Source organism: Tursiops truncatus, chromosome 17 (assembly GCF_011762595.2).
Source record: "Tursiops truncatus isolate mTurTru1 chromosome 17, mTurTru1.mat.Y, whole genome shotgun sequence".
Taxonomy (NCBI): domain Eukaryota; kingdom Metazoa; phylum Chordata; class Mammalia; order Artiodactyla; family Delphinidae; genus Tursiops; species Tursiops truncatus.
The window spans coordinates 27910023-27936069 of NC_047050.1; the positions used below are offsets into that span (position 1 = coordinate 27910023).

General features: G+C 37.4%; 1 protein-coding gene across 1 annotated transcript; it reads left to right on the forward strand.

The window, feature by feature from the left end:
• The first annotated feature begins 4255 nt into the window (after nucleotides 1–4255).
• LOC101325623 (solute carrier family 7 member 12-like) lies at nucleotides 4256–15630 on the forward strand. The gene is made up of 4 exons (XM_004328223.2): nucleotides 4256–4922; nucleotides 9440–9571; nucleotides 12219–12580; nucleotides 15343–15630. The coding sequence occupies exons 1-4, from the start codon at nucleotides 4256–4258 to the stop codon at nucleotides 15628–15630; spliced, it is 1449 nt and encodes a 482-aa protein (XP_004328271.1).
• Nucleotides 15631–26047: the final 10417 nt, after the last annotated feature.

A 26047-nucleotide genomic window follows, 5' to 3' on the forward strand; every position in this document is an offset into this window, starting at 1 on the left:
AGTCACTAACTGCTGAGAATGACAGCACTCTGCCCTGCCCAGTTCCTGAGACATTAGAAATAAGAAGAGGAATGTATTCATTAGTAACTTCAATTCACCAGCTAGGAGGAACTAAACTAAATCCTCCTGTTGAGTCCAGAGATACTTCCTGGACACTTATGGGACCTCAAATTTATGCCTTCCCTTACCCACTACTACATTGCACTCATCAGATCCCATCCCCCTTGCACTGGCTTTATTGAGGTTGCTAGTGTAACAATGCTAGGTATATTACTTATTAATTATTGTATAATAAACTACCCTCAAATTTTAGTGATTTAAAATTTAGTGAGTAAAAGCAAACATTTATTATCTCATATTTTCTGTCAGCTAGAAATTTGAAAGAGCATTAGCTGGGTGAGTCTGAATCAGAGTATATCATGATTTCAATCAATATATGGGCCAGAAGACTACAACCATCTGAAGCTTGACTGAGGCTGAAAGATCCTCCTCCAAGATGGCTCACTCACATGCTTTTGATGAGAGGCTTCAGTTCCTCACCAGGTGGGTCTCCCCATAAATTCTCCTCCTGACATGGCCAATGGCCTTCCCCAGAGCAAGTAATCTGAGAGAGAGAGAGAGAGAAAGAGAGAGAGAGAAAAACAGAGGTTGAGAGAAGGAGAGGGGAGGGGGAACAGAATTTCACTGCCTTTTGTAACATAATCTTATAATTGACATACCATCTCTTCTGTATTCTATTGTCACACAGACCAACAGTAGTGGTAGCACAGTATGGGAGGGAAATACACAAGAGTGTATGGATCATCTCAGAGGTTGGTTACCCCAAAGAGGACCTACCTGAGTTACAGTACAAATACAACACCCATTATTACACAACTTTGTAAGGTAAAAACTAAAAGACCCTCCTTGATCATTATTCAGTCACTTGCCCCTTCACTCACTATACTCCAGACACAATACCTATCTTTCAGCTCCTGAGTACATCAAGTTGTTTTTCACCTATGAGGCTTTGCATATCTCTTCCTTCTTCCAGAAATTCTCCTCCCTCCCAATCTCTGCATCTTAAGTTCTCAGTTTAAATACTGCTTCCCCTGAGAGGTCTTTCATAATCAAATTATGTCATCAGTGATGTTAGTACTAACAATGATAATTGTTAATATTTACTGCATGGTTACTATATGCCAGGTACCATTCCAAGAACTTTTTATGTTCTAACACATTTAATTCTCACAATAACCCAATGAATTAGGTACTTTTATTATCCACATTTTACAAATGAGCAAACAGGCCCAAAGAAGCAACTTTCTTAAGGCAAGAAAACTAGGAACTGGTGAAGGATTTGAGGAATAGTGTGACTGACGTGTCCTGAACAAGAAGAGAGGGGAATGAGAGGAGATTGGAAAGAATAGTCAGGAAACTGATCTTGTAGAGCCTATAGACCATAGACTATAGCCTATAGCCATAGACCATATTATGTTGATATTTTATTCTAAGGGCAATAGTAAACCATTGGGGAGTTGTAAGCAGTACATATAATCTGATAAAGTAATACTTAAACATTTTTAAATATAAAGAATAATAAACACTCAACCTAAGAAATTAAACACTACAAATATTGTTAAAGAACCCTAGGCTACTCTCCTTTCCCCACTTACTCTTAGAAGGAGCCCCTATTTTGGGACTTCCCTGGCAGTCCAGTGGTTAAGACTCCACACTTCCACTGCAGGAGGCACAGGTTCAATCCCTGCTGGGGGAGCTAAGATCCCACATGCTGCGTGACGTGGCCAAAGAGAATAAAAAGAAGTAGTCCCTATCTTGAATATCATTATATTTTTATCACATATGTATGTATATTATGTATATATACAGTGCAACTTGTTCTTTTGTTCAATTTTGTGCTTTTAAATATATATACATTAACACTATTATCTCCAGTTCATTCATATTGACAGCTTTGTGATATTGCATTGTGTAAGTGTAGTAAAATATATTTTTTCATTCTCCCATTTGATGGACATTTATATGGCTTTAACATTTTTACAAAGAGAAACAATACTGCTGTGATCACTCTTGTATGTTTATGTCTCTAAAGTATGTCCTAGATAACAAAAGATTTTAAAACAATAGAAAGGAAAAGAAAAAGGAAAAAACACCAAAACTGTCATTATCTACAGACTAAATGATTATCAGTATAGTAGAATTAATAAGAAAATAATTATTAAGCAATTAATCTGAGTCTAAGATCAATTATGAATTACATACCAGCATCAAATAGTATGAAAATGTTCAAAAGATAGAATTTACAAGTGAAAATAAACACAATGTACCTAATTCTAAATTTAATCAAAAAATGAAAGAACATTAAATTTACTTTTAGAGTTGTCTACCTTTTTCTATGGAGAATGGGTTGGAAAAGACAGGAGCTAAAGCAGAAAGATGAGTTCAGAGTTTTTCACCATTACCTAAAAGAAAAATGATAGTGACTAAGATCAAGTTGTTTGTAGTAGAATCGGAGACACATGGTCAAATAAAGATATGATTTGGAAATAGAAACAAAAGAACTTGGTAATGGATTGGATGTGGGGGGTGAAGGAAAGTATCAAAGATATTGAAATATAGTTTTGATCAATTGAGTGGTAATGAAATCTACTGAGGCTTGAGACAAATTAGAATGGTAACAAGAGTTCCACCTTAACATATCAGTATTGAAGTTGCCTGTTATGTACACGTAGATATAAGTAGAGGCTTCTGTCTCCAAGTGAGTGAACTAGCTTGTACCAAAACAACCCTCCTACCAAAAATAATTTAAAATGTATAAAATATTAAAATATCTATTTGAAAAAATAAGAAATATAGCAAAGCAGTAAGGGTTTAAGCAGTCAAAATCCTGAAGAAAAAAGAAAACTGGAGAAGTGAGTCCGACATTCAGCATCACTTCTCCCCTAGAAGCATTTGACAATATGTAACTGGTGAATCAGAAGATACATCAAAATAAAATACCTAGACAGAAACAGAAACATGGAGAGAGAAGTAAAAGATGGAAATACAGAAAGCAGAGTAAACATGTATAATATGGGCACAAGTCTAATATACTTCTGGGATATAATTTCACATCCATCAGATCAGCAAAACCTTTAAGTCTGATGATACTAAATGTTGACAAAGCTGTGAAATTTGGAATCATCTAATAAAACAGCAGAACCCTGTGAACTAGTAATTCCATTCCTATGAATATCCTAAACTCAAATATGGATTAAAGAAGAAATTGTAAAAAATGTTCATGCAGCATTGAATTTAATAGTGAAAAAGGGTCATCAAAAGGCAGATGGATACATTCATAAATAGAAACTGTAAAGGCACCTTCATTCTTCCAGTTGCCAGGCCCACATACCTTGGTCAATCTTATTCCTTTCAATCTCTCATAACCCCACATCTAAATCATCAGCAAATTCTATAGGGTCTACTTTAAAAATATATCAAGAGTCCAATCACTTCAAACCTCCAATGCCAGCTATCTTGTCCCTAAGCTTAAATACTTGCTAGTTCTATATACTTGGAGAGGTCCATCCCCAGCTCCTTTCCTTTTTTTTTTTTTCTTTTTTTCTTTTTTCCCCAGCTCTTTTTCTTGTGTGCAGCTCTAATTCCAGAACTACAAGTAATACAATAAATAATCCAGACAGCCATCTACTGCATGCTTAGGAACATCCTTGGATCAGGAATCAGTAAATAGAAACCCCAGCAACCTCATCTATTTCCAATAGCAGTAAGTTCAATTCAGGCTAAAATTTTCCTCAAGAGTACCTGTGGTTGAGACATAATTCACATACCATATGACTCCCCCATTTAGAGACGGTTTTTGTATATTATAACTTTTTAAGACTTGTGGCAAAATACATATAACACTAAATTTGTCACTTTGACCATTTTTAAGCATACAATTCAGTGGCATTAGTCATATTCACAATGTTGTGCAGTCATCACCGGGCATATTTGAATTTTTAAATAATTAACATGAGAAACATTTTAACTCTGGCCTTAAAAGAGTTCACAAAATCTTAGAACAATTTACAAGTTAATCATTTTCAAAATCAAGTTAACGGCAGTAATAAAATGCTTATGTAAGGACAATGGTTAAATCAAGAAAGCACTTTGCAGAAGAATCATGGGGTGAATGTATAAGAGTTAGCAATCCACATGAAATTTTAAAATTATTTTTCAGGATTTAAAAAAAAAAAAACAGGAAAAAGGCAAAAGCATGCAACTCCTGAGGGCAATAGGATTCTTCCGTGGAAACATTTTAATATTTAGTGCCACAATAGGGGCAGGAATCTTTGTGTCTCCTAAAGGGGTATTAAAATATTCCTCACTGAATGTAGCTGTCTCCCTGAGTATTTGGGCTGCTTGTGCTGTGCTGACTTTGATCTCCGCTCTCAGTCACGCAGAGCTGGGGACAACATTCCCTAGAAGTGGAGCACAGTATTATTTCCTCAAAAGATCTCTTGGATCCTCTGTTGCTTTCCTCAGTCTTTGGATCAAACTTTTTACTCATCCCTTAAGACTAGCTACTGAAACCTTGTTACTATCTACCTATACAATTCAGCCTTTCTATGCTGGGTGCCCAGCTCCAGAGCTGCCAAAGAAGTGTCTAGCTTTGGCTATTCTGTGGTCTTTGGGACTTCTAAATACTCGAGGGGTGCAAAGAGTGGCTTTGTTTCAAACTATCAGTACTGTGACAAAGATGACTGTCCTCTGCTTCATTTCCATCACTGGGATTGTGCTGTTAGGGATTGGGAAAAAAGAGAACGTGGCCAGGTTTGAGAACGCTTTCGACGCTGAACTTCCTAACGTCTCACAGATTGCAGAAGCCTTCCTACAAGGATTGTTTGCATATTCTGGCACGTCAATCCTGAACAGCATAGCAGGTAAATCTTTTTCTGAAATAGTTTTGTCGCAGGCATAAAGTTTTGTCTACAAGTCTGTGGAGAAAGATATATCTGATTTGTTTATTTGTGGGGAATTGAATTAAATCTGTTCTGCATACTCTACATGTATGTAGTTTAATCATCATTAAGACTTGGTAGATACTTATCTATATAATATACACAGAATTTAGTGTTTTTCAGGTCACTCCCCTATCACACACTTGGGAATTTGATAAAGTTTTCAAGAGAAAATTAAGACCACTCTCAGATTTTACCGTACTTTATTCTAACAATTTTTCAAGACATTTTGAGTTAAATATCAATTATATAAGAAATATATTAACATAATCCATTTGTAAAAAATTAAAACTATCACAGATTTTATATATCCCCTACCACATTGGTAAAATTTCACATCCTAATTTTGATTCCACAATATGTCTTAGAGAAATTTCCATATTAGTTCTTAGTCATCTAACACATTCTTTTAACTGCTGCATAATATTCCTTAGAATGGCTTTACCGCACTTTCACATTAGAGGTATTTAAAATGTTTCCCATTTTTTACAATTTCAAGGACTGGTGTAATATCCATGCTTCCCTGCTTATATACACTGTTGTTTCTGCAGGGCAATGCTGCCCCCTCTGATGTCATGGTACCAAATGAATTTGGTAATAGTTGTATAGCTCTCTTCAGTAAACAAAATAAATAGAAAACAATTCACTATATTTCTTTTACATTTTAAACTTATAAGAATATTAAAATTTAAGGAATATATTAAATATTGAAGTTATATAAGACTTCCAAACAAAATTTTTGCAAAAATTTTAATAAGAAACTGGAGTTTGTTCCCCTAAATATAATGTTGCTATAGATTTTATGTTTGAAATGTCCTTAATACTTTATCAAAACTTTTAGTGATGATTTCTTCAAATTCTAAATTCTTGAATTATTGAATTTTTTTTTATGTTCCTCAGTCAATGTAGATTGACTCACTCATGTAGATTACTAAAAATTTAAGTTGATATGATTTTTAAGTACTTTAGCATTTTCCTTTTTTAATTGACAAATGTAGATTACTCATGTAGATTACTAAAAATTTAAGTTGATATGATTTTTTTTTAATTGACAAACGTAACATTGAAATTTCTTGCAATAAAATTAACAAATTTTTAAATATCAAGGCTTTTCAAATAAGACTTTAATTTACCTAGCACAAATTAATTATGCCAACAGTAACCTTGCTGCTAGTTTGACCATTAAAAGGCACATGAGTCATAAGTGAAAATATTGGATATATATGGAGGCAGGGTTTCACAGGTCACTGCTTTTGGAACTGCATCCTCCAAGGGTCACCTAGTCAGTGGGCAGTGGCGGGTTCTGCAAAAATAAATACCCAGATGTTGGTGCACCCCTTGGCTAAAGTAAAGCATCGCACTAGAGCAAGCCCAGGTGTTCTTGATAGTGACGATTACCTAAAGACACAGCGCAGTGCAGCTTTAGACCCAATTCTGTCTGAAGCACTCATCTCATTCTCCCCCTACTCCTTGGTTTGATTTGTTATCAAACAAGTTAAACCTTGAATTAAGGACAAGAATCCCATAACGGGAACTGACAGAGAAGTGTAACTTCAGATCAATATGGTCGTGTTTGAAACGTCTAGTGAAATCTTCTGGATCTGCAGACTATTAGAGCAGAAGGTCGAATGCGATGAGTACAGTAACACGGCCAGAACTTGTGGCTAATTGAATGGGGCTGGCTATCAGAACCAGCACTTCATTAACTTACCAAATTTAGAGATCTGGCTTCTTCCATCTCAAAATGGATGATCCTCGCTAGAAAGAACTCTCTCCCTCAAGTTTGGTTCTCCGAGTTCCTGAGCTGTCATATTCCTAACTAATTGTAAACAGAATAGATAGCTTGTGTCTAGATTCTTACCACCAGCCACATGTGGCTAGTGAGCATCTAAAATGTAGTTAGTCAAAGTGAAGTGCTCCATAGGTGTAAAATACACACCAGAAATCAAAATCTTGAATGAGCAAAACAATGTCCAATAACTCATTAATACTTTTTTATAAATGTTACATACTGCAATGATAACATTTTGGATATCTGGGGATAAATATATATATTAATAATTCCATTTCATTTGTTTTTTTTATGTAGCTACTAGAAAATTTAAAATTACATAAATGGCTCACAGTATATTTTTATTAGACAGTACTGTTAGAATAGGAAAAATGTTCCCAACTAGAGTCATTAGGCTTTTGTACCTTTTATCAGTTCATAAATGACTGTGGGCTGCTTCTGAGGGGAGAATGTAAACTTCTAGATTTTTCTAAGCAAGGCAGCTTCCTCCCCTCCCTGCCAAATCACCCAAGGACTAAGGGCAATTCTCAGGAGAAGGGTTCAGCTATGGGGAACTAGCAGCCATTATTCATAGAAGCTGGAGGAGAGGAGAACCTGCCGGTCAAGTTGTAAAGTCATTTACCCACACAGGGGATCAGGGTCACTGTCTCAGGTGATTGAAGCTGTTGGGTGGACCATCCCAGCTTACACAGTTACTTACACTTCCCAGATTCAAGATAAGACATGTGATCTGAGCACTTGATGCTTCAAGTCACATATGCACAGGCTGGTTCTGTCACACCGTTGCTATAGTAATAGCGGACCCCAAGACCTCACAATTCAGCTGACATTGATTTTATATCAATATCACCTGATTTCTTTCCATCGGAATTTGGATGGACAGACGGTCTCGCTTCTACATGGCTTACGACAAATTTCCTTCACTGCTTGAGTAGATTCAAACAATCTCTTGACTGCCTGATGGACTCTAAATTGTTTTCCTCTTATTATTTTATTCATAACCCATAAGACTCTGAATTCTATTCACACCTTTCTTACTTATGATGACCCAGTAGTCATTTTAATACAGTAAATTTGCCTACGTAGGAAAAGTTTGCTTGGGAGAGTAAGGATGAGAAAGGTACTTCCTCAGAGGTCAATTTGCTTGAGGAAAAGAGATGAGAGAACCGTTACTTCTGAAAAAAGGAAGAAATTACATATCTCAGATGGGATGAAGAGACATGCTACATACCAAACAGTCTTTTTTTAAAACAACTGTACATTTTTTATTTGTACAAATCTGTGGGCTGGCAATCTTTGTTGCTAACTGCAAAACCTGTTTCCCAAAGTCCATTAAGGGTCACAGCCAGGTTAGAACTCCAGACCATTTAGGTCCAGGCCTATGCTCTTAACCACTCCCCTGAACTTCGTTTTTAAGATAAACAGTATGATGTTTAGGAATTTTGAGATAATATGTCAATTTTAGGATAATAATTTTTGAGATAATATGTCAATGCACTGTTGATGCAGTGTCTCCTCCCCTGAGGTAAGGTCCTTACAATTGACAGAAACTGACTAAAAGGCCCCTACAATTGACAGAAACTGACCCAAACATTGTTAGGTGCCTTGAGCTCATCCCTGCTTTTGGTTTAAAAACTTTATTATGTATTGGAGCTCAAAGATTTTCCCAACTGAGGACGTCTATCCAAGAGGGTGGGAGTAAGTGTCAAAAAGAACTCTGCACCTTCTGTCCAAGAAATCCATCACCTCAAGGTCCAAGAGATCTAGCTACATGAAGGCTGGAGGGTGCAGTGGTTACTGTCTGGTGTCAGACCAAACTTGGTTAAAATCCTGCCCTCACCACGTATTTGCTGTGTGACCTTGGGCAAGTCTCTTAACCTCTCTGAGTCCCTGCAGTTTCCTCTGTATTTGAAATGTAGACAAAGCACAGTATGTCCTTGATGCTATCATGGGTATTCAATACTACACTTTGGAAGCCTCTGTGACAAAGCAAGACATAGATGTGCTCACAAAAGGCTGCCATGGCATGGGCAAGGGGTGCATCTGTTTTCTTTCTGCACCAACTGATCCCTTTGCATAGAAGACTGCCCACTGAGTTCTTCACATAGTTCCCTCCCTCACTTCCTTTAGGTCTTCCCTCAAATGTCATTTCTCGGCTAACTTATTTAATGCAAATTTCCTCCCGCCCCCCACTCTGCTTTCATCCCTGTTTCATTTCTTTCTCTTTTTTTATTGAGGTATAGTTGATTTACAACATTATATAGGTTTCATGTGTACAACACAGTGATTCACAGGTTTTAAAGGTCATAGTCTATTTATAGTTATCATAAAATATTGGCTATATACTATGCACTGTACAATATACCCTTGTAGCTTATCATTTTATACATAGTAACTTGTATTAAATAGTCTTTTCCATCACTGTAAATCCATAAGCATGAAGTAGTTGGAAAAATTGAATTTTTAGTATAAGATGGTGAGAAATCCAAGCTTTCAGGCAAAACTTGCAAAGGAGTAGAATCAGTCAAGCAGATGAGGAAACAACAGACACATGAATAATACTTTCTCATCCTTTTCATTACAAAGAAGTCTTCAAAAGTCTCATAATAATATGACCTTTTCTGATGAGTTTATTTGTGTTTTTTAGGAGAGATAAAAAATCCTGGTGAAAATATTCCCAAATCTCTGATTACTGTCCTTCCCATGGTGGCTGTGATTTACTTACTGGCTAATGTATCCTACCTGGCAGTTTTGACTCCCAGGGAAATCATCTCTGCAGGTATGAATGTGTCTAGACAAAGAGGAAATAGTCACTACTACCTCCTCTGAATAAACAGGGACTCCTATATACTGCTATTTTTTCGATACACCCATAAGAGTGTAAATGTGATGTGGTCCTGCTTTGGTTTTCACAAGAAAGGAAAAATAATCATCTAAACAATCTATTAAAAAAATGAGCACATGCTAAAGACTAAGGTCGAAGGGTAAAAGAATGTGAAGAAGCAAGAATTGAAAAGAGAATGAGGAAGAGGAAGAAGAGGAGGAAGAGAGACATGGAGGAGAAAGAGGAAAGAGAAGAGGAGAAACAGGAGCAAGCAAGGCAAGAAGGCAAAGAAGAAACACTTTGTTAGAAGGTGTTCCACCCTTTAAGGTGCACCCAGGTACCTGCCCTCAAGATAGTTGTTTGGAACAAGCAGTACCACCTTCATTATCTTCATTTTTCAGATGAGGAAACTGTAGCGAGGAAAGTTAAATAATGAACAGCATTGATAAGATTCAAAAATAGGTCTCAGTCATGCTCTTCTAATGTTAAAAGATTACTTCTTGTTCAGGTTATTGCTAGTAATGGATTGTAAATGTGGACATCAATTTGCGAGATCTGACCTTCAAAAATATATTCTTCTCAATTCCATCAAGCATGGTGCTCAAAATTACACAGCTAGTAATTGAAAAAGACTCAAATCCAGGTTGTTTGACTCCAAGACCTGTGTTCTCAACCACCATACTAAAATGCCTCAACACAAGCAAACCAAATCAAAGCATAACCACCACTAATAGGGCCTATTAGCAAAGCAAGCAATAGTATGAATATTTATTAATATATATTAGATGAATTTTATTAATACATATAATCATATAACATATACATGACTAAATGGAGATACAACAAAAAGTTAATAGTAAATGGCACCATCTGAATGATAATATTGCAAGATATCTTTTATTTCCTTTTTTATACCGTTCATATTTTCCACAATTAGCATGTTGTACTTACGATCAGAAAAAAAAAATTTTAATACCAAATAATTATATTTCCACAGAATCAAGTGATGAATTTTTATGACACCACTGGGTCTTTTTTAAAAAATGTTAAATTATGTTCACTTTACTTTAAAAAGGCAGAGTAGAATTTGAAATATATTAGAAAAATTCTACAAAATTTTAATTTTTAAAAAATAATTACTCCTGAAAGAAGAGAAGTTTGGTTATCTAGAAAATTCATTTATTGAGAACAACTAGCTCTTCAAATATTCTGGATAGAGGTCAAATAATACAACAACAGAAACATAGACTCCAAAACTATTGTATATACAAATAGGCACAGGGGTCTATGAACACGTATAGGGTGTGTGGTTTTGGAGGGGCTGACTGTGTCACTCCAGTAACTAGAATTCCCCTGTAATGGATGTGTTTTCAAGGCCAGAGGTCACAAAGAGGATCAGACTAGTGAGCCACACCACTGAACTGGAGTTCTGCTCTATCATCTGCATTCAAAGCCTTTACAAAACTAAGAAGCTTTGAAGTTCATTTTTTAAAAAAACGATATTTTACATGGTCCCAAAAGTCAAAAGGTGCATTTATGCATCTTCTCTGAGACTAGTATAAAAACGTTATGTTGATTCTAAAAGAAAAAGAGGAATATAAATTTCTAAAAGTAAAAAGAAACACGTTGCTTCCCACAATTTGGTCTCACAGGAATACAGTAACACACTAAAGGAGATTTTTTTAACTATGAAAATGAGGGGGGAGAACTATAATTTGCCTACATCCAAACCAGGCAGCAAGTTCTGTAAAGACCCACGTCACTAACATCTCTCTTTGGGTGTTCCCTCCTCTTCTTTCCCCCACTCAGTGCCCAGGCCCTTATTTTTCTTACTTCATTTACAGCAATAACCTCCTAATGTATACGCTCACCTCTAACTTCCTCCTTCCAATCCAGCCTCCACTCAGTCTCTAGAGATCACTCTATAAAACACAAATCTAATCCTGTCATCTCCCTGCTTAAATATTCCACCATCTTGTTTTCGTGCATCTCCTCCCAGTCTCACTCTCACAGCTGCTGCAACCACCACACCATCACTCCATCATCACATTCCTTCAGACCAACTATCAGCTCCTAACCTGACCATGGCAGGTTCTCCAAGATCTGACTCAAGCCTAACTTTCTATCCTCATCTCCTGCCTTCCCTTGCACACACACACACCCTCACCACACGTCAGACTTTCTAAACAATTTACTGTGTTTCCAGAATAAATACTATCTCTCTGCCTCCCTCGCAATGCCATCTCACCAGCCCCTGCCTGATTTAGATGCCTTTCTCATGCTTAATGTCCCACTTATAAGATTTATTCTAAGTTTAATACACTTTGAGTCCTGAAAAGTGCTTCCTAAATCCCATGCACAAGCTAGTCTTAGAAAGTTTGAAATGTAGTGGCAAATCACCCCTTCCAATGCATTCTACTGACCAACACAGACCACAAGGCCAGACCGTATTCAAGAATAAGTAAAGAGACTCCCTTTCTTGGAAGGAGCTGCAAAATCATATTACAAAGGGTATGGTTGCAGAGAAAGTGAAGAATTATTGGCATAGTTTCAATCAAGCAAAGGGACTGACTTTTCTGAAATTTTTCTAAAATTTTCATAGATGCTGTTGCTGTCACCTGGACGGACAAAATAATCCCTTCCATGCAATGGGTCATTTCTTTGGGAATTTCAACTTCAATATTTAGCAGCATGTGTTGTACAGTGCTTTCGGCATCAAGGATGATCTACACAGCAAGCCAAGAAGGACAACTGCCTTTGATCTTCTCGATGCTCAATAACCACTTGTGTCCAACCATGGCTGTCAGCCAGATAATCATCTTAACTTCAGTTGTTATTATAACCTCAGATTTGATCAATTTAATAAAATATTCAGGATTAGCAATATGGTTTTTAAGAGGGTTACATATGATAGGTTTACTTAAACTAAGGTATCAGGAACCCAATCTACCTAGACCTTACAAGGTAAATCAAAATTAAAATGTTAATATTAAATTTCTATTCTCTGTCTAGGAATATAATTTCTTATTCTATATGGGATGCTTCTAACCAGTCATGAGTCAAATTTATGAAACATCTGAACCAGACCTCCATTTCCCAGCTTACTGATGTGTAATCGACTGTGTGGGCTGCTTTTGGTCTGATTTTTCTAGAGTAAAATGTCAAAACTGATTCTCCTCAAGGAAGACAGATGTTATCCTTTTTGTCATCTTTCAGGAGCTAGGTAATAACACTTCTGAGGGGAGGACTTTTTGCCCAGCTCAAAAGCATCTCAGTCCATGAACAAATGAGGGTGATGTGGCATACTCTTCTTGTGTATGGCCTTGATAGGGTCTTTATTTTATACAATAAGATGTTAATCTAAGCCTCAGTTTAGGTGATGACAAAAATTTTGAACCTGAACTTAACTAGCAAGATAGAATCACTATCCTCTAGGTAATGTCAGCAGGGCTACTGTAGGTTCCTAGAGTGTCTTTGTGCAAAATATAATAAAGCACCCCTCCCTCTAGGCAGCCCCAGCCCCGTGCCCAGGCACAGAGCCTGGTGAGCTAGATATCAGCCCCCTTTTGCCCCCTCAGACGGGTATGCCTGTATGAGTGTGAACTGCCTAAGCAACCATATGCAAAAGAAATAAAATCAGACTCTCATTTGAAAAAACCATTCTGACAATAGTGTAGAAAGTGAATTAGAAGGAGGGGTGAGCAGTTTCAGGTCAAACAGCTGGTATAGATTTTCTTAGCTTTACCCCCTTTTAACTCAGGAGAATCCTAGATCTCAGAGATTAAGTAAATTACCCTAGATAAAAGGATCAGGGCTGGGATTTAAACCACACATTCTGATTTCAGAGACCAAATTTTTGTTATATTTACTGGAAAGATAGTGATGAATTTTTTATTCTATAAAGGATCCACTGAGGAAATTTTCTCTGATCTTAGCATCAGGAATACTTGGACCTCTTCTAAACAACTGATTTGCTTATGCCTTTTGGTGGCCTGCTTTCAGAATCTATGTGGGGCTTTGTGGCATGCATTTTGTGAGCCAAATTTATTGTTTATCCATGTTTCTTTATTTCCCTCATTTCTTTTTTTAATTTTCATTTATTTTGTCTTGGTATAAAATAAGCCATACCTTGCTATAATATAAATCTTAAAAGTTTCCAAACAGTCTTTGTTTTATTCTTTAATCATGTTATAAATATAATCCGGTGGCCCATATAATTAAGATACTTCCTGGTTGTAGAGATTGTATGGAAAATAAAATGATAGTCCCATATTTCATGCCAGCAACCATAAAACCACTTGAGTGTGCTTGTTAAAAATCTGAATTCCCAGTCTCACCCCTGGAGGTTCTAATTTAGTAGGTCTTAGATGGGTCTTAGGAATCGGTATATTTATCAATTATCTTGGGGATTCTTATGCAGAGAGGTCGATTGACCATATTTTAAGAAACACTAGCTTAGACAGTTTTGACTTTCTTCCACCCCCCAAAAATGGATCCCTCTTGGCCATGTCCCAAGTTGAAAAAAGAAAACAATAATATCTTGAATTTCAGTCATCCATTTATTCAACAAATGTGCAGTGACTATCTGCTATGTTTCAGGCACTCTGCTAGGCAGTTCAGAGAAATAAAGATGAATCTTTCCATCAAGAATCTTCTTAGCCTCATAGAAGAGTAAGAAATGTATACAAATCACTGTTATAAAGTTAATTAAGAAATGCCATTTGTTGAGCACATTTTACTGAAGTACACTGTATGCAGTTCTGACAAAGATTTTAGGAGACAAGCATTAGATAAAAAACTCATTTTGCAAATGAGTCTAAGTGGACCCTTTTTTTTCAACACTCAGACTTTATATTTAACTGTAATAACACACAACACACACATATTTCAGGAATATTTGATTAAAAACCTCTGAACATAACTATCCATTAGTACCTGCCAACCCACCGTGTCCTTCCTTCAGTTGTGGTAGGGGTGCGGGGCCCTGAGGGTCTCACTGAGCCGTGTTTGGGGTCCCTGTGGAACAGGCACTTGGGGAACCACCTTCTGGTTGTTCTCTGCAAATAGGTCTGAAGATCAGATTAATTAGGTAGACCAAAGTTATACTGCTAGTCAGTGTCACAAGCTCCCTGGAGAAGAAACTTCTTTATCTGTCCTAAATACCTCTGTATCCTTAGCATAGCACATGCCACTAAGCAATTCAGTGAATATTTCTTGAAAGAATGAGCAATTAAAATAACAGAGATTGCATTTCTAACCAGACTTTTCTGATTCCAGTATTTCTGTTGTTTCTATTACTTGATGGTGCTGCCCTGAGAAAGACTGGCACATGCTCCCTTAAAGAAGCATTATAAACAAATATTTCAGTTATGATGTTACTGGATTTTCAAATTCCCAAAACTAAGAATGTTTCAATGATTAATACTAGAATGACATAGTTAATTTTTGATGATGTTTAAATGTATTTTTTCTATGCTTGAAAATGAAGCACTAATTTTAGTAAATAAATGACAATATCTGATGAATTGAGTAGGCATTCATGAAAACTATAGAATGAATAAAATACAGTTCCACTTTTTTACAATCATTCAGTCTGCCATTGATTTACTTTCTGTAATGTAATAGTTTGGAAACATCTGTTCCATAAGACAGAGAATGTTCTTATGTTGTTTATAGAAACCTGAGGACAACGTCATCACTAATCTTAATCTTTTTTTTACTTTCAGGTGCCTTTGCCATTTATATTTGGATGCATAGCTATATCTTTGTTTCTGATTTTGACGCCATTGATTCAGGCTCCTAAAATAGAGCATGTCTATGGGCTTATCTTTATGTTCAGTGGACTCCTGTGTTACTGGATTCATGTTCACCTTAATCAACATTCTGTCTGTTTTGTCAAAATCACTTGTTATTTACAATTACTGTTTAATGTTTCACCACCTGAAGACCATGATGAAGGTACTTCAACAGGAAAAAATGACCTTAAAGAAATCTTTGTAAATAAGAAACTTTAAAATGTAAAATGTTTAATGAATGGATACATTCTTAAAGGTAACCTTTGCTTTAAAATATATACACACAAACACAAAGCCTCTACCTCCTGCCCAACCTCCAGCTACACATATCAAATCCACCTCCCTAGCTACATATTCAAGCTCTTTACAATTCAAATTATTCTCCTGGTAACTGAAGCCTTAGTTCCATAGCGCCCAACATGTTTCTCACCACTTTCTTCTTGGTCAAAAATTTTAAATGCGTGCACACACACACATACACACACACACACAAACACAAAGTTTAAAAGGCATAATATGCCTTAGTCACTTAATTACTGCCTACTTCCATGTGTAAAAATTATTATAATGTTGTAAACAAGAAACTAATATAATGTATGTCAATTATATATCAATAAAATAAACAAACAAATAAATAAAAAAACAAAAAGTCATTGCCAGGAAGATAAATTCATAGGTGCCTAGTGTATAGCAGATACTTAATATTTGTTGAATGAATGAATATAGTTGCATCAGCAAAAATAAATAAAATATTGTAAATCTGTACTTGATATTAATAAATACTATGCATTACTTTCTACTCACTGGTCTAAACTCTTCACAGTGATACCAATTAACATGAAATATTTTACTTTCAAGTCTCTGTGTTTAGCCTTTATAAAGTGTGATACGCTAAATCATGGCCCTCAAAAATACGTCTAGGTCAATTAAGTTCATATCTAGTAAGAGAAGTTTATCAAAATGTTTCCCAAATTTTGTGGAACCCTAAAATCAATACATTAACTGGCATTAAAAAGGGAATAAAAAAACATAAAGACACTAAAGTTTCTAAAATCCAGTAATAATAATAATGATTTTATTTTGTTCCTGTAAAAATAAAAATAAACAAGGCATTATTTAAAAAAAAAGAAGGGAGAGAATGTCATGAAAACTTGTTTAAAGACTTTGAAATCGAGGTGGGGAACTTATTGGATGTCCTGTCTAGTATACCTTTCTCAGTTACTTGCGCTTTTTAATGTCTTTAAGCCATGTTACAACTCTAAGTTGTAGAATACTCATAATAATGCAAATGATTTTTGACAATAGAAATATAAGTGAATTTTGTCTAGTGGATGCAGTGATTACCATGAATACTGACCACTTTTACTTCTACTTGTAAATTTATTTCGACATTCTTGACTGCCTATGTGTGCACACTGTTTGAATTCTCTTTTAAACTGGTTATAATATCTCACTGGTTCCCTCATTAAATAGTGAGTTAAATATTTTTTAAAATATATATATGTATAAGGTTATATATATATTTTTTAATATTTAACAAATGATATAGATGATAGATATAGATATTGATATAGATAGATATAGATCTCCAGGCCCTAATCCCTGGAACCTCTGAATCTTACTTTATATGGAAAAAGAGTTTTTACAGATGTGATTAAGGATCTTGAGATGAGGAGCATTTTACTGGATTATCTATGTAGGCCCTAAATGTAATCACAGATGTATTTATAAAAGAGAGATAGAGGGAGATTAGATACAAACAAAAGAGAAGGCAGGGAGAGACCTTCAAGATGGCGGGGGAGTAAGATGTGGAGATCACCTTCCTCCCCACAAATACATCAGAAATACATCTACACGTGGAACAATTCCTACAGAACACCTACTGAACGCTGGCAGAAGACCTCAGAGTTCCCAAAAGGCAAGAAACTCCCCACGTACCTGGGTACGGCAAAAGAAAAAACAGAGACAAAAGAATAGGGACAGTACCTGCACCTCTGGTAGGGAGCTATGAAGGAGGAAAAGTTTCCACACACTAAGAATCCCCTTCACTGGCGTAGACGGGAGTGGGAGGGGGTGGGCGGGGGAGGGAAGCTTCGGAGCCACGGAGGAGACCTCAGCAACGGGTGCGGAGAGCAAAGCGGAGAGATTCCCGCACAGAAGACCGGTGCCAACCAGCACTCAGCAGCCCGAGAGGCTTGTCTGCTCACCCGCTGGGGCAGGCGGGGACTGGGAGCTGAGGCTCGGGCTTCAGAGGTCAGATCCCAGGGCGAGGACTGGGGTTGGCTGCATGAACACAGCCTGAAGGGGACTAGTGCGCCACGGCTAGCTGGGAGGGAGTCTGGGAAAAAGTCTGGAACTGCTGAAGAGGCAAGAGACCATTGTTTCAGGGTGTGCGAGGAGAGGGGATTCCTCCCCCATGTGCCCACAGAAGGCAGAGTGCCACCTAAACGAGCTCTAGAGATGGGTGCGAGCTGCGGCTATCAGCTTGGAACCAGAGATGGGCGTGAAATGTTAATGCTGCTGCTGTAGCCACCAAGAATCCAGTGTACAAGCACAGGTCACCCTCCACACCACCCCCGGGCCCACCCGGAGCCTGTGCAGCCCGCCACTGCCAGGGACCCATGATCCAGGGACAACTTCCCTGGGAGACCACATTGCTCCCCACAAGCTGTTGCAACGTCGTGTTGGCCTCTGCCACCGCAGGATCCCCCTGCATTCCAATTTTAACTATGTACCCCTCCCTCCCCCCAAACCTGAGTTAGCCAGAGCCCCTAATCAGCTGCTGCTTTAACCCCATCCTGTCTGGGTGGGGAACAGATGTCTGAGGATGAGCTACATGCAGAGGTGGGGCCAAAACCAAAGCTGAACCCCAGGAGCTGTGCAAACAAAGAAGAGAAAGGGAAATTTCTCCATGCAGCCTCAGGAGCAGGGGATTAAATCCCCACAATCAACTTGGTGTACCCTGCATCTGTGGAATACCTGAATAGACAACGAATCATCCCAAAATTGAGGTGGTGGACTTTGGGAGCAACTGTAGACTTGGGGTTTGCTGCCTGCCAATGACTTGTTCCTGATTTTTATGTTTATCTTAGTATAGTTTTTAGCACTTATTATCATTGGTGGATTTGTTTACTGGTTTTGTTGCTCTCTTCTTTTTTAAATTATTATTACTTTTTTTTTTTTTTTTTTTTTTTTTGCGGTACGCGGGCCTCTCACTGTTGTGGCCTCTCCCGTTGCAGAGCACAGGCTCCGGACACGCAGGCTCAGAGGGCATGGCTCATGGACCCAGCCGATCCGCAGCATGTGGGATCCTCCTGGACTGGGGCATGAACCCGTGTCCCCTGCATTTGCAGGCGGACTCTCAACCACTGCGCCACCAGGGAAGCCCTTTATTTTTTATTTTAATAATTTATTTTTTTCTTTTAATAATTTTTTAAAATTTCTTTTTTCCTCTGTTTTCTTCTGAGCTGTGTGGCTAACAGGGTTTTGGTACTCTGGCTGGGTGTCAGGCCTGAGCCTCTGAGGTGGGAGAGCTGAGATCAGGACATTGGACCACCAGGGACCTCCCAGCTCCATGTAATATCAATTGGTGAGAGCTCCCCCAGAGATCTCTTATCTCAACGCTAAGACCCAGCTCCACCCAACAGCCAGCAAGCTCCAGTGCAGGACGCCCCATGCTAAACAACTAGCAAGATAGGAGCACAACACCACCCATTAGCAGAGGCTTTATAAAATCATATTAAGTTCACAGACACCCCAAAACAGACCACCAGACGTGGTCCTGCCCACCAGAAAGACAAGATCCAGACCCAACCACCAGAACACAGGCACCAGTCTTGTGTTCCAACAGCCACTGAACCAACCTTACCCACGGGGGGCAGACACACAAAAAATGAGAACTACGAACCTGCAGCCTGCGAAAAGGAGACCCCAAACACAGCAGGTTAAACAAAATGAGAAGACAGAGAAACACACAGCAGATGAAGGAGCAAGGTAAAAACCCACCAGACCAAACAAATGAAGAGGAAATTGGCAGTCTACCTGCAAAACAATTCAGAGCAATGAGAGTACAGATGATCCAAAATCTTGGAAATAGAATGGAGAAAATACAAGAAACGTTTAACAAGGACCTAGAAGAACTAAAGAGCATACAATGATGAGCAACACAATAAATGAAATTAAAAATTCTCTAGATAGGATCAATAGCAGAATAACTGAGGCAGAAGAGTGGATAAGTGACCTGGAAGATAAAATAGTGGAAATAACTACAACAGAGCAGTAAAAAGAATGAAAAGAATTGAGGACATTCTCAGAGACCTCTGGGACCACATTAAATGCACCAACATTCGAATTATAGGGGTCCCAGAAGAAGAAGAGAATAAGAAAGGGACTGAGAAAATATTTGAAGAGATTAAAGTTGAAAACTTCCCTAATATGGGAAAGGAAATAGTTAATCAAGTCCAGGAAGCACAGAGAGTCCCATAGAGGATAAATCCAAGGAGAAACAGGCCAAGACACATATTAATCAAACTATCAAAAATTAAATACAAAGAAAAAATATTAAAGCAACAAGGGAAAAACAACAAATAACACACAAGGGAATCCCCATAAGGTTAACAGCTGATCTTTCAGCAGAAACACTGTAAGATGGAATGTTCTATATATGTCTAGATATGTTAGGTCCATTTGGTCAAAAGTATAGTTCAAGTCCAACATTTCCCTATTGATTTTCTGTCTGGATGATCTATCCATTGTTGAAAGTGGGATATTGAAGTGCCCTACTATTATTATCTTGTTATCTATTTCTCCCTTCAAATCTGCTAGTATTTGCTTAATACAGTCAGATGCTCTGATGTTGGGTGCACATATTTATAATTGTTATAACCTCTTGATAAACTGACACCTTCATCGTTATATACTGACCTTGTTTGTCTCTTGTTACAGTTTTAAGTTGAAGTCTATTTTGTATGATATGAGTATAGCTACTCCTACTTTCTTTTGGTTTCCATTTGCATGGAATATCTTATTCTATCTCTTTACTTTCAGTCTATGTGTGTTCTTAAAGCCATGGTGAGCCTCTTTTAGGCAGAAAACAGTTGGGTCTTGATTTTTTTTTTATCCATTCAGCCCCTCTATGCCTTTTGATCGGAGGATTTAATCCATCTACATTTAAAGTAATTATGACAGGTAAGGATTATCTGGCTGTTTCATAGTTCCCTTGTTCCTTTCTTTCTCTTATGCCGTCTTTGTTATGAATTTCCATAATGGTATACTTTGATTCCCTTCTCTTTATCTCTTGTGTATCAACTGTAGGTTTTTGCTTTGTGGTTAGCATGCAGCTTACATAAAACATCTTATAGATATAAAAGTCTAATTTAATCTGCTAACAACTTTTTTTCTGAGTAATGATATTATGCCTTAACTTTGTTTTCTGTTATCTACATTTACACACACACAAAGTACTTTCTTTTTTCCTTTTTTTAAATTGAGATATAGTTGACTTACAATATATATGTCACAGGTGTACAACATAGTGAGTCACAATTTTTAAAAGTTATACTCCATTTGTAGTTATTATAATATATTGGCTATATCCCTGTGCTGTACAATATATCCTTGTAGCTTATTTATTTGGTAGATAGTAGTTTGTATCTCTTAATCCCCTACCCCATCTTGTCCCTTCCACTTTCCCTGTCCCCACTGGTAACCACTAGTTTGTTTTCTATAATTTTGAGTCATTTCTATTATATTTTATTCATTTTATTTTTTAGATTCCACATGTAAGCAATATCATACAATATTTGTCTTTCTCTGTCTGACTTATTTCCCTAAGCATAATACCCTCCAAGTCCATCCATGTTGTTGCAAATGGCAAATTTTCATTCTTTCTATGGCTGAGTAGTATTCCATTGTATATATATACCACTTGTTCTTTATCCATTCATCTGGTGATGGATACATAAGTTGCTTCCATATCTTGTCTATTGTAAATAATGTTGCTATGGACACTGGGATACATGTATCTTTGTTAATTAGTGTTTTCATTTTCTTCAGATATATACCCAAGAGTGGAATAACTGTATCATATAGTAGTTCTAGTTTTAGTTTCTTGAGGAGCCTCCATACTGTTTTCCATAATAGCTGCATAAATTTACATTCCCACCAACAGTGTACTAGGGTTCCCTTTTCTCTACATCCTCTCCAACATCTGTTATTTTTGCTCTTTTTGATGATAGCCAGCCTGGCAGGTGAAATGTGACATGTATTTTGGTTTTGATTTGCATTTCTCTGATGATTAGTGATGTTGATCATCTTTTCAGGTGCCTGTTGGCCCTCACTGTGTCTTCTTTAGAAAAATGTATATTCAAGTTTTCTGCACGATTTCTAATGTTGTACCAGATGTCTCTTAAACTGTCCTCATTTCTTTTTATTCGTTTTTCTTTTTCTGTTCATCTTCAGTTATTTCCACTATCCTGTCTTCCAGCTCACTGATCCATTCCTCTGTATCATTCAGTCTATGGTTGATTCCTTCTAATGTATTTTTCATTTCAGTTATTGTATTATTAATCTCTGTTTGGTTGTTCTTTATACTTTCCAACTCTTTGTTAAAAACTTCTAACTTCACACTCTGTGCATTAATTTTTCTCCCGAGTTCTTTGATCCTCTTTACAATCATGTCCCCAAACTGTTTCTCAAATAGGTTGCCTATCTCTACTTCACTTAGTTCTTCTTCTGGGGTTTTATCTTGTTCCTTCATTTGGGATATGTTCCTCTGTTGCCTCATTTTGCCTAACTTGCTGTCTTTATTACTGTGTACCTGGTAGGTTGTTTATATTTCATGACATTTGCCAGCACCAGTGTCCATGTGGTAGAAAGAACTTCCAAAAATGGCTGCCACTACTGTCTATGTCCCCAGGGTGAGCTGCAGTTGCATCCTGCTTCTCCAGTAGAATCCCCCAGTAGGTCTGACCTAGACGCCTTTCAAATTACTGCTTCTGCCCTGGGTCCCTGGGCATGTGCAATTTTGTGTGCACCCTTTAAGACTGGAGTGTCTTTCTCCCCCAGCCCCCTGGGACTCTGGGACTCCCCAAAGTAAGCCCACTGGTCTTTAAATCCAAACATTCTGGGGGCTTGTCTTCCCAGGGCAGGAACTCTGGGCTGAGAAGCCCAATGTGGAGCTCAGATCCTCACTCTTTTGGGAGAACGTCTGCAATTATAATTATTCTCCTGTGTATGGGTCGCCCAGCTGGGGGTATGGGTCTTGACTATACCATGACTCCATCCTTCTTACCTGTCTCATTGTGGTTCTTTATATCTTTAGTTGCAGAACATCTCTTCTGGTAGATTCTGGTCATTTTCATCAATAGTTGTCCTGTAATAGTTGTAATTTTGGTGTGCCCCAGAGAGGATGTAAGTCAGGCTCTTACTACTCTTGGCTGTCTATCATCTTGGCTGATATCTCAATAACAACTTATCTTTGATTGCACAAAAAAAACCCAACCTTTTACTCCCCCCCTCCAATCTTTCAGTTTGTTTGTTTGTTTGTTGTTTTTTTGTTGCGGTATGCAGGCCTCTCACTGCTGTGGCCTCTCCCATTGCAGAGCACAGACTCCGGATGCGCAGGCTCAGCAGCCATGGCTCACGGGGCCCAGCCTCTCTGCAGCATGTGGGATCTTCCCGGACCGGGGCACGAACCGTGTCCCCTGCCTCAGCAATCGGACTCTCAACCACTGCGCCACCAGGGAAGCCCCAACCTTTCGTTTTGATGTCACAATTTACTTCTTTTTATATTGTCTAGCCATTAACAAATTATTGTAGCTATAGAAATTTTTAATATTTTTGTCCTTTAACCTTTACACTAGAGTTAAGTAGTTAGCACTCCACATTAAAGTATCAGACTATTCTGAATTTGACTATATACTTTTTACCAGGGTGTTGTATGTTTTCATGTTACTAATTAGTGTCTTTTCAGCTTGAAGAATTCCTTTCAGCATTTCTTGTAAGGCAGTTCTAGTGGTGATAAACTCCCTCAGCTTTTATTTGAGAAAGTCTTTATCTCGCCTTCATTTCTGGAAGACAACTTTGCCAGGTAAAGTATTTTTGGTTTGCACTTTTTTACTCTCAGCACTTTCAATATGTTATCCCATTCTTTCCTGGCCCAGAAGGTTTCTGCTGAGAAATCTACTGATAGATTGATGGGAGTTCCCATGTATGAGAGATTTTTCTTTTCTCTTGTTGCTTTAAAAATTCTTTGTCTTTAATTTTAGACAGTTTTATTATAGTGTGTCTTGGAGAAGAGTATTTTGGATTGAAATGTTCGAGTACCTATTAACATTGTGAACTTGGATGTTTAAATACCTCTCCAGATTTAAGAAGTTCTCAGCCATTATTTCTATAAATAAGATTTCTGTTCCCCTTCTCCATCTCTTGTCTTTCTTGGACTCTAATAATTCATAGATTATTTCTCTAATGGTATCCTATAGTTCACGTAGGTTTTCTTCACTCTTTTGCATCCTCCATTCTATGTTCTCCTCTAAGTGGATAATTTCAAAGAACCTGCCTTCTACTGCACAGATTCTTTCTTCTGATTGATCTTTTTTGTTGTTGATACTCTCTACTGTATGTTTCTATTCATTCACTGTATTCTTCAGCTCTAGAATCTCTGTTTGGTTTTTATTATTATTTCTATTACCATGTTAAACTTTTTATTTTATTCATTTATTGTTTTACTGTTTTATTGATTTCCTGATTTCACTGACTTGTCTTTCTGTGTTTTCTTGTAGCTCACTGAGCTTCCTTAGAACAGCTATTTTGAATTCTATATCTGGTAAGTCAGAGATCTCCATATCTTTGGGTTACTGGGAGAGTGTTGTATTCCTTTGGTGCTGTCATGTTTCCTTGATTTTTGATGTTCCCTTAAGTCTTGTATTGCTATCTTTGCAGTTGAAGAAGCAGTCACTGTCTCCAGTCTTTAATGACTTGCTTTGAGATAAAAATCCCTTCTGTCAGACCTTGTAGATATTCTGAATGCATGGTAAGCATTCAACAAAAATGATCCAGTAAGCTCACACTATTTGCAAAGTCACTTTCTTTTATACTATATATTACAATGAAGCCACTTTCAAAGATTATATAAGAAGTTATTTTTTTATAAATGACCTCATTTTTTTTACAGGAGAGCTGAAATACCTGGTAAAAATATCTTGCAGTTGAGGAAATATTTATCTGCCAACTATTAACCCTTTCCTTCCACACAGACACCAACACCACTACCTCTTCTGCCTCCACACAGTCACCATCCATTACTCATCACCACCTGACATATTATACATGTGTGTTTACTTGTTTGCTTACCTCTCCTCTGAATAGAATAAGAAAGTACTTTGTCCTGACTTGAATATAGAAGGTTTGACTGTTTTGATGCTTCATATAGTGGGTACTAGATAAATATTTGTTGCATTTTAGGGGGTCTAGAGATTTTGAGGCTGATAAAGGGGAAGGATAAGATCAGTTTGTGATAGCACATACATGACTTACTTGGGCAGCACTCTTACTGGTTTGCAAGTGAGAGAAGTCACTCACAGCATGAGACTTCTCAGAGGCCATGGCAGGCCACTGGAGGGGAGGAAGGCAAGAAAATTCCTGGGGAAAGGAAAATCAGACAGAGGCTTGTGCATCTAGAAGATGTCATTCAGCAGCACAGCCTGCAGTCTCTGGATCAGAGAGTTTCCAAGGGCAGCAGTGATGTAGAGTCTTTATTGCCCTGAGCTTACCTTACTTGTGCTAACAGATGTTGTGTGCAGTTTCGCAGGGCATGCAAAGCAGGCAAGTTCTAAATGGCTAAAATATGCTTATTTGGACTATATTTAAAACAATGGAATGTTTAAAAACTTGCTTGCTGGCTTTAGAGCTAATGGGTTTCAGCCTGCTGTGAGGAAGCAGACAACCTAGAGTCCAGTAGGCAGAGGTCATCTTTGGCTCCCTCACATACCATGTGTGAAATGAACAAAACATCATCACAAGTTAATTTCTCTATAGCTGATCCTGCTACAAAATTAGTGGAGGAATAAATGTTTGAATTAATGAATAAATACACATTGGGTAAATTAATACCTATAAACTGGTGGAAGAGCAGTAGCCTTACATAAATTTAATACTAGACTGGTTTGCATGTATACTCAGGCCCAATATAGATACACTAATTAATTCTAATTGTGGTGTAATTAATCCTAATATGTGAGGTAATCCAACAGGTGTTTCACATATATTATCTCATTCAATACTATGGAGCTTATACTACAATATTAAATTGTTATCCTCATTTCATAGATAAGGAAATGTGGATTCTAAAAAAAAACACAACTTGCTAAAAACCATGCTGCAAGTAAGTGGAAGAGTGGGATCCAAACCTTTGCTCACCTGAATGCAAAGTTTACATTCTTTCCATTAAACTACAACTTCTTCCCTAGATACTCATCTACAAAGTATTATTTGAGTTAAATAATATCATTGTTATACCTCCAGTGGAGACTTCTCCACCCAGAACCTTTGAAATCGTCCTTTCTTAATTAGCTGTGACTAACTTGTTCAGTGGCATAGACAATTTTTTAAAAATAATTAACGTGTGAAACATTTT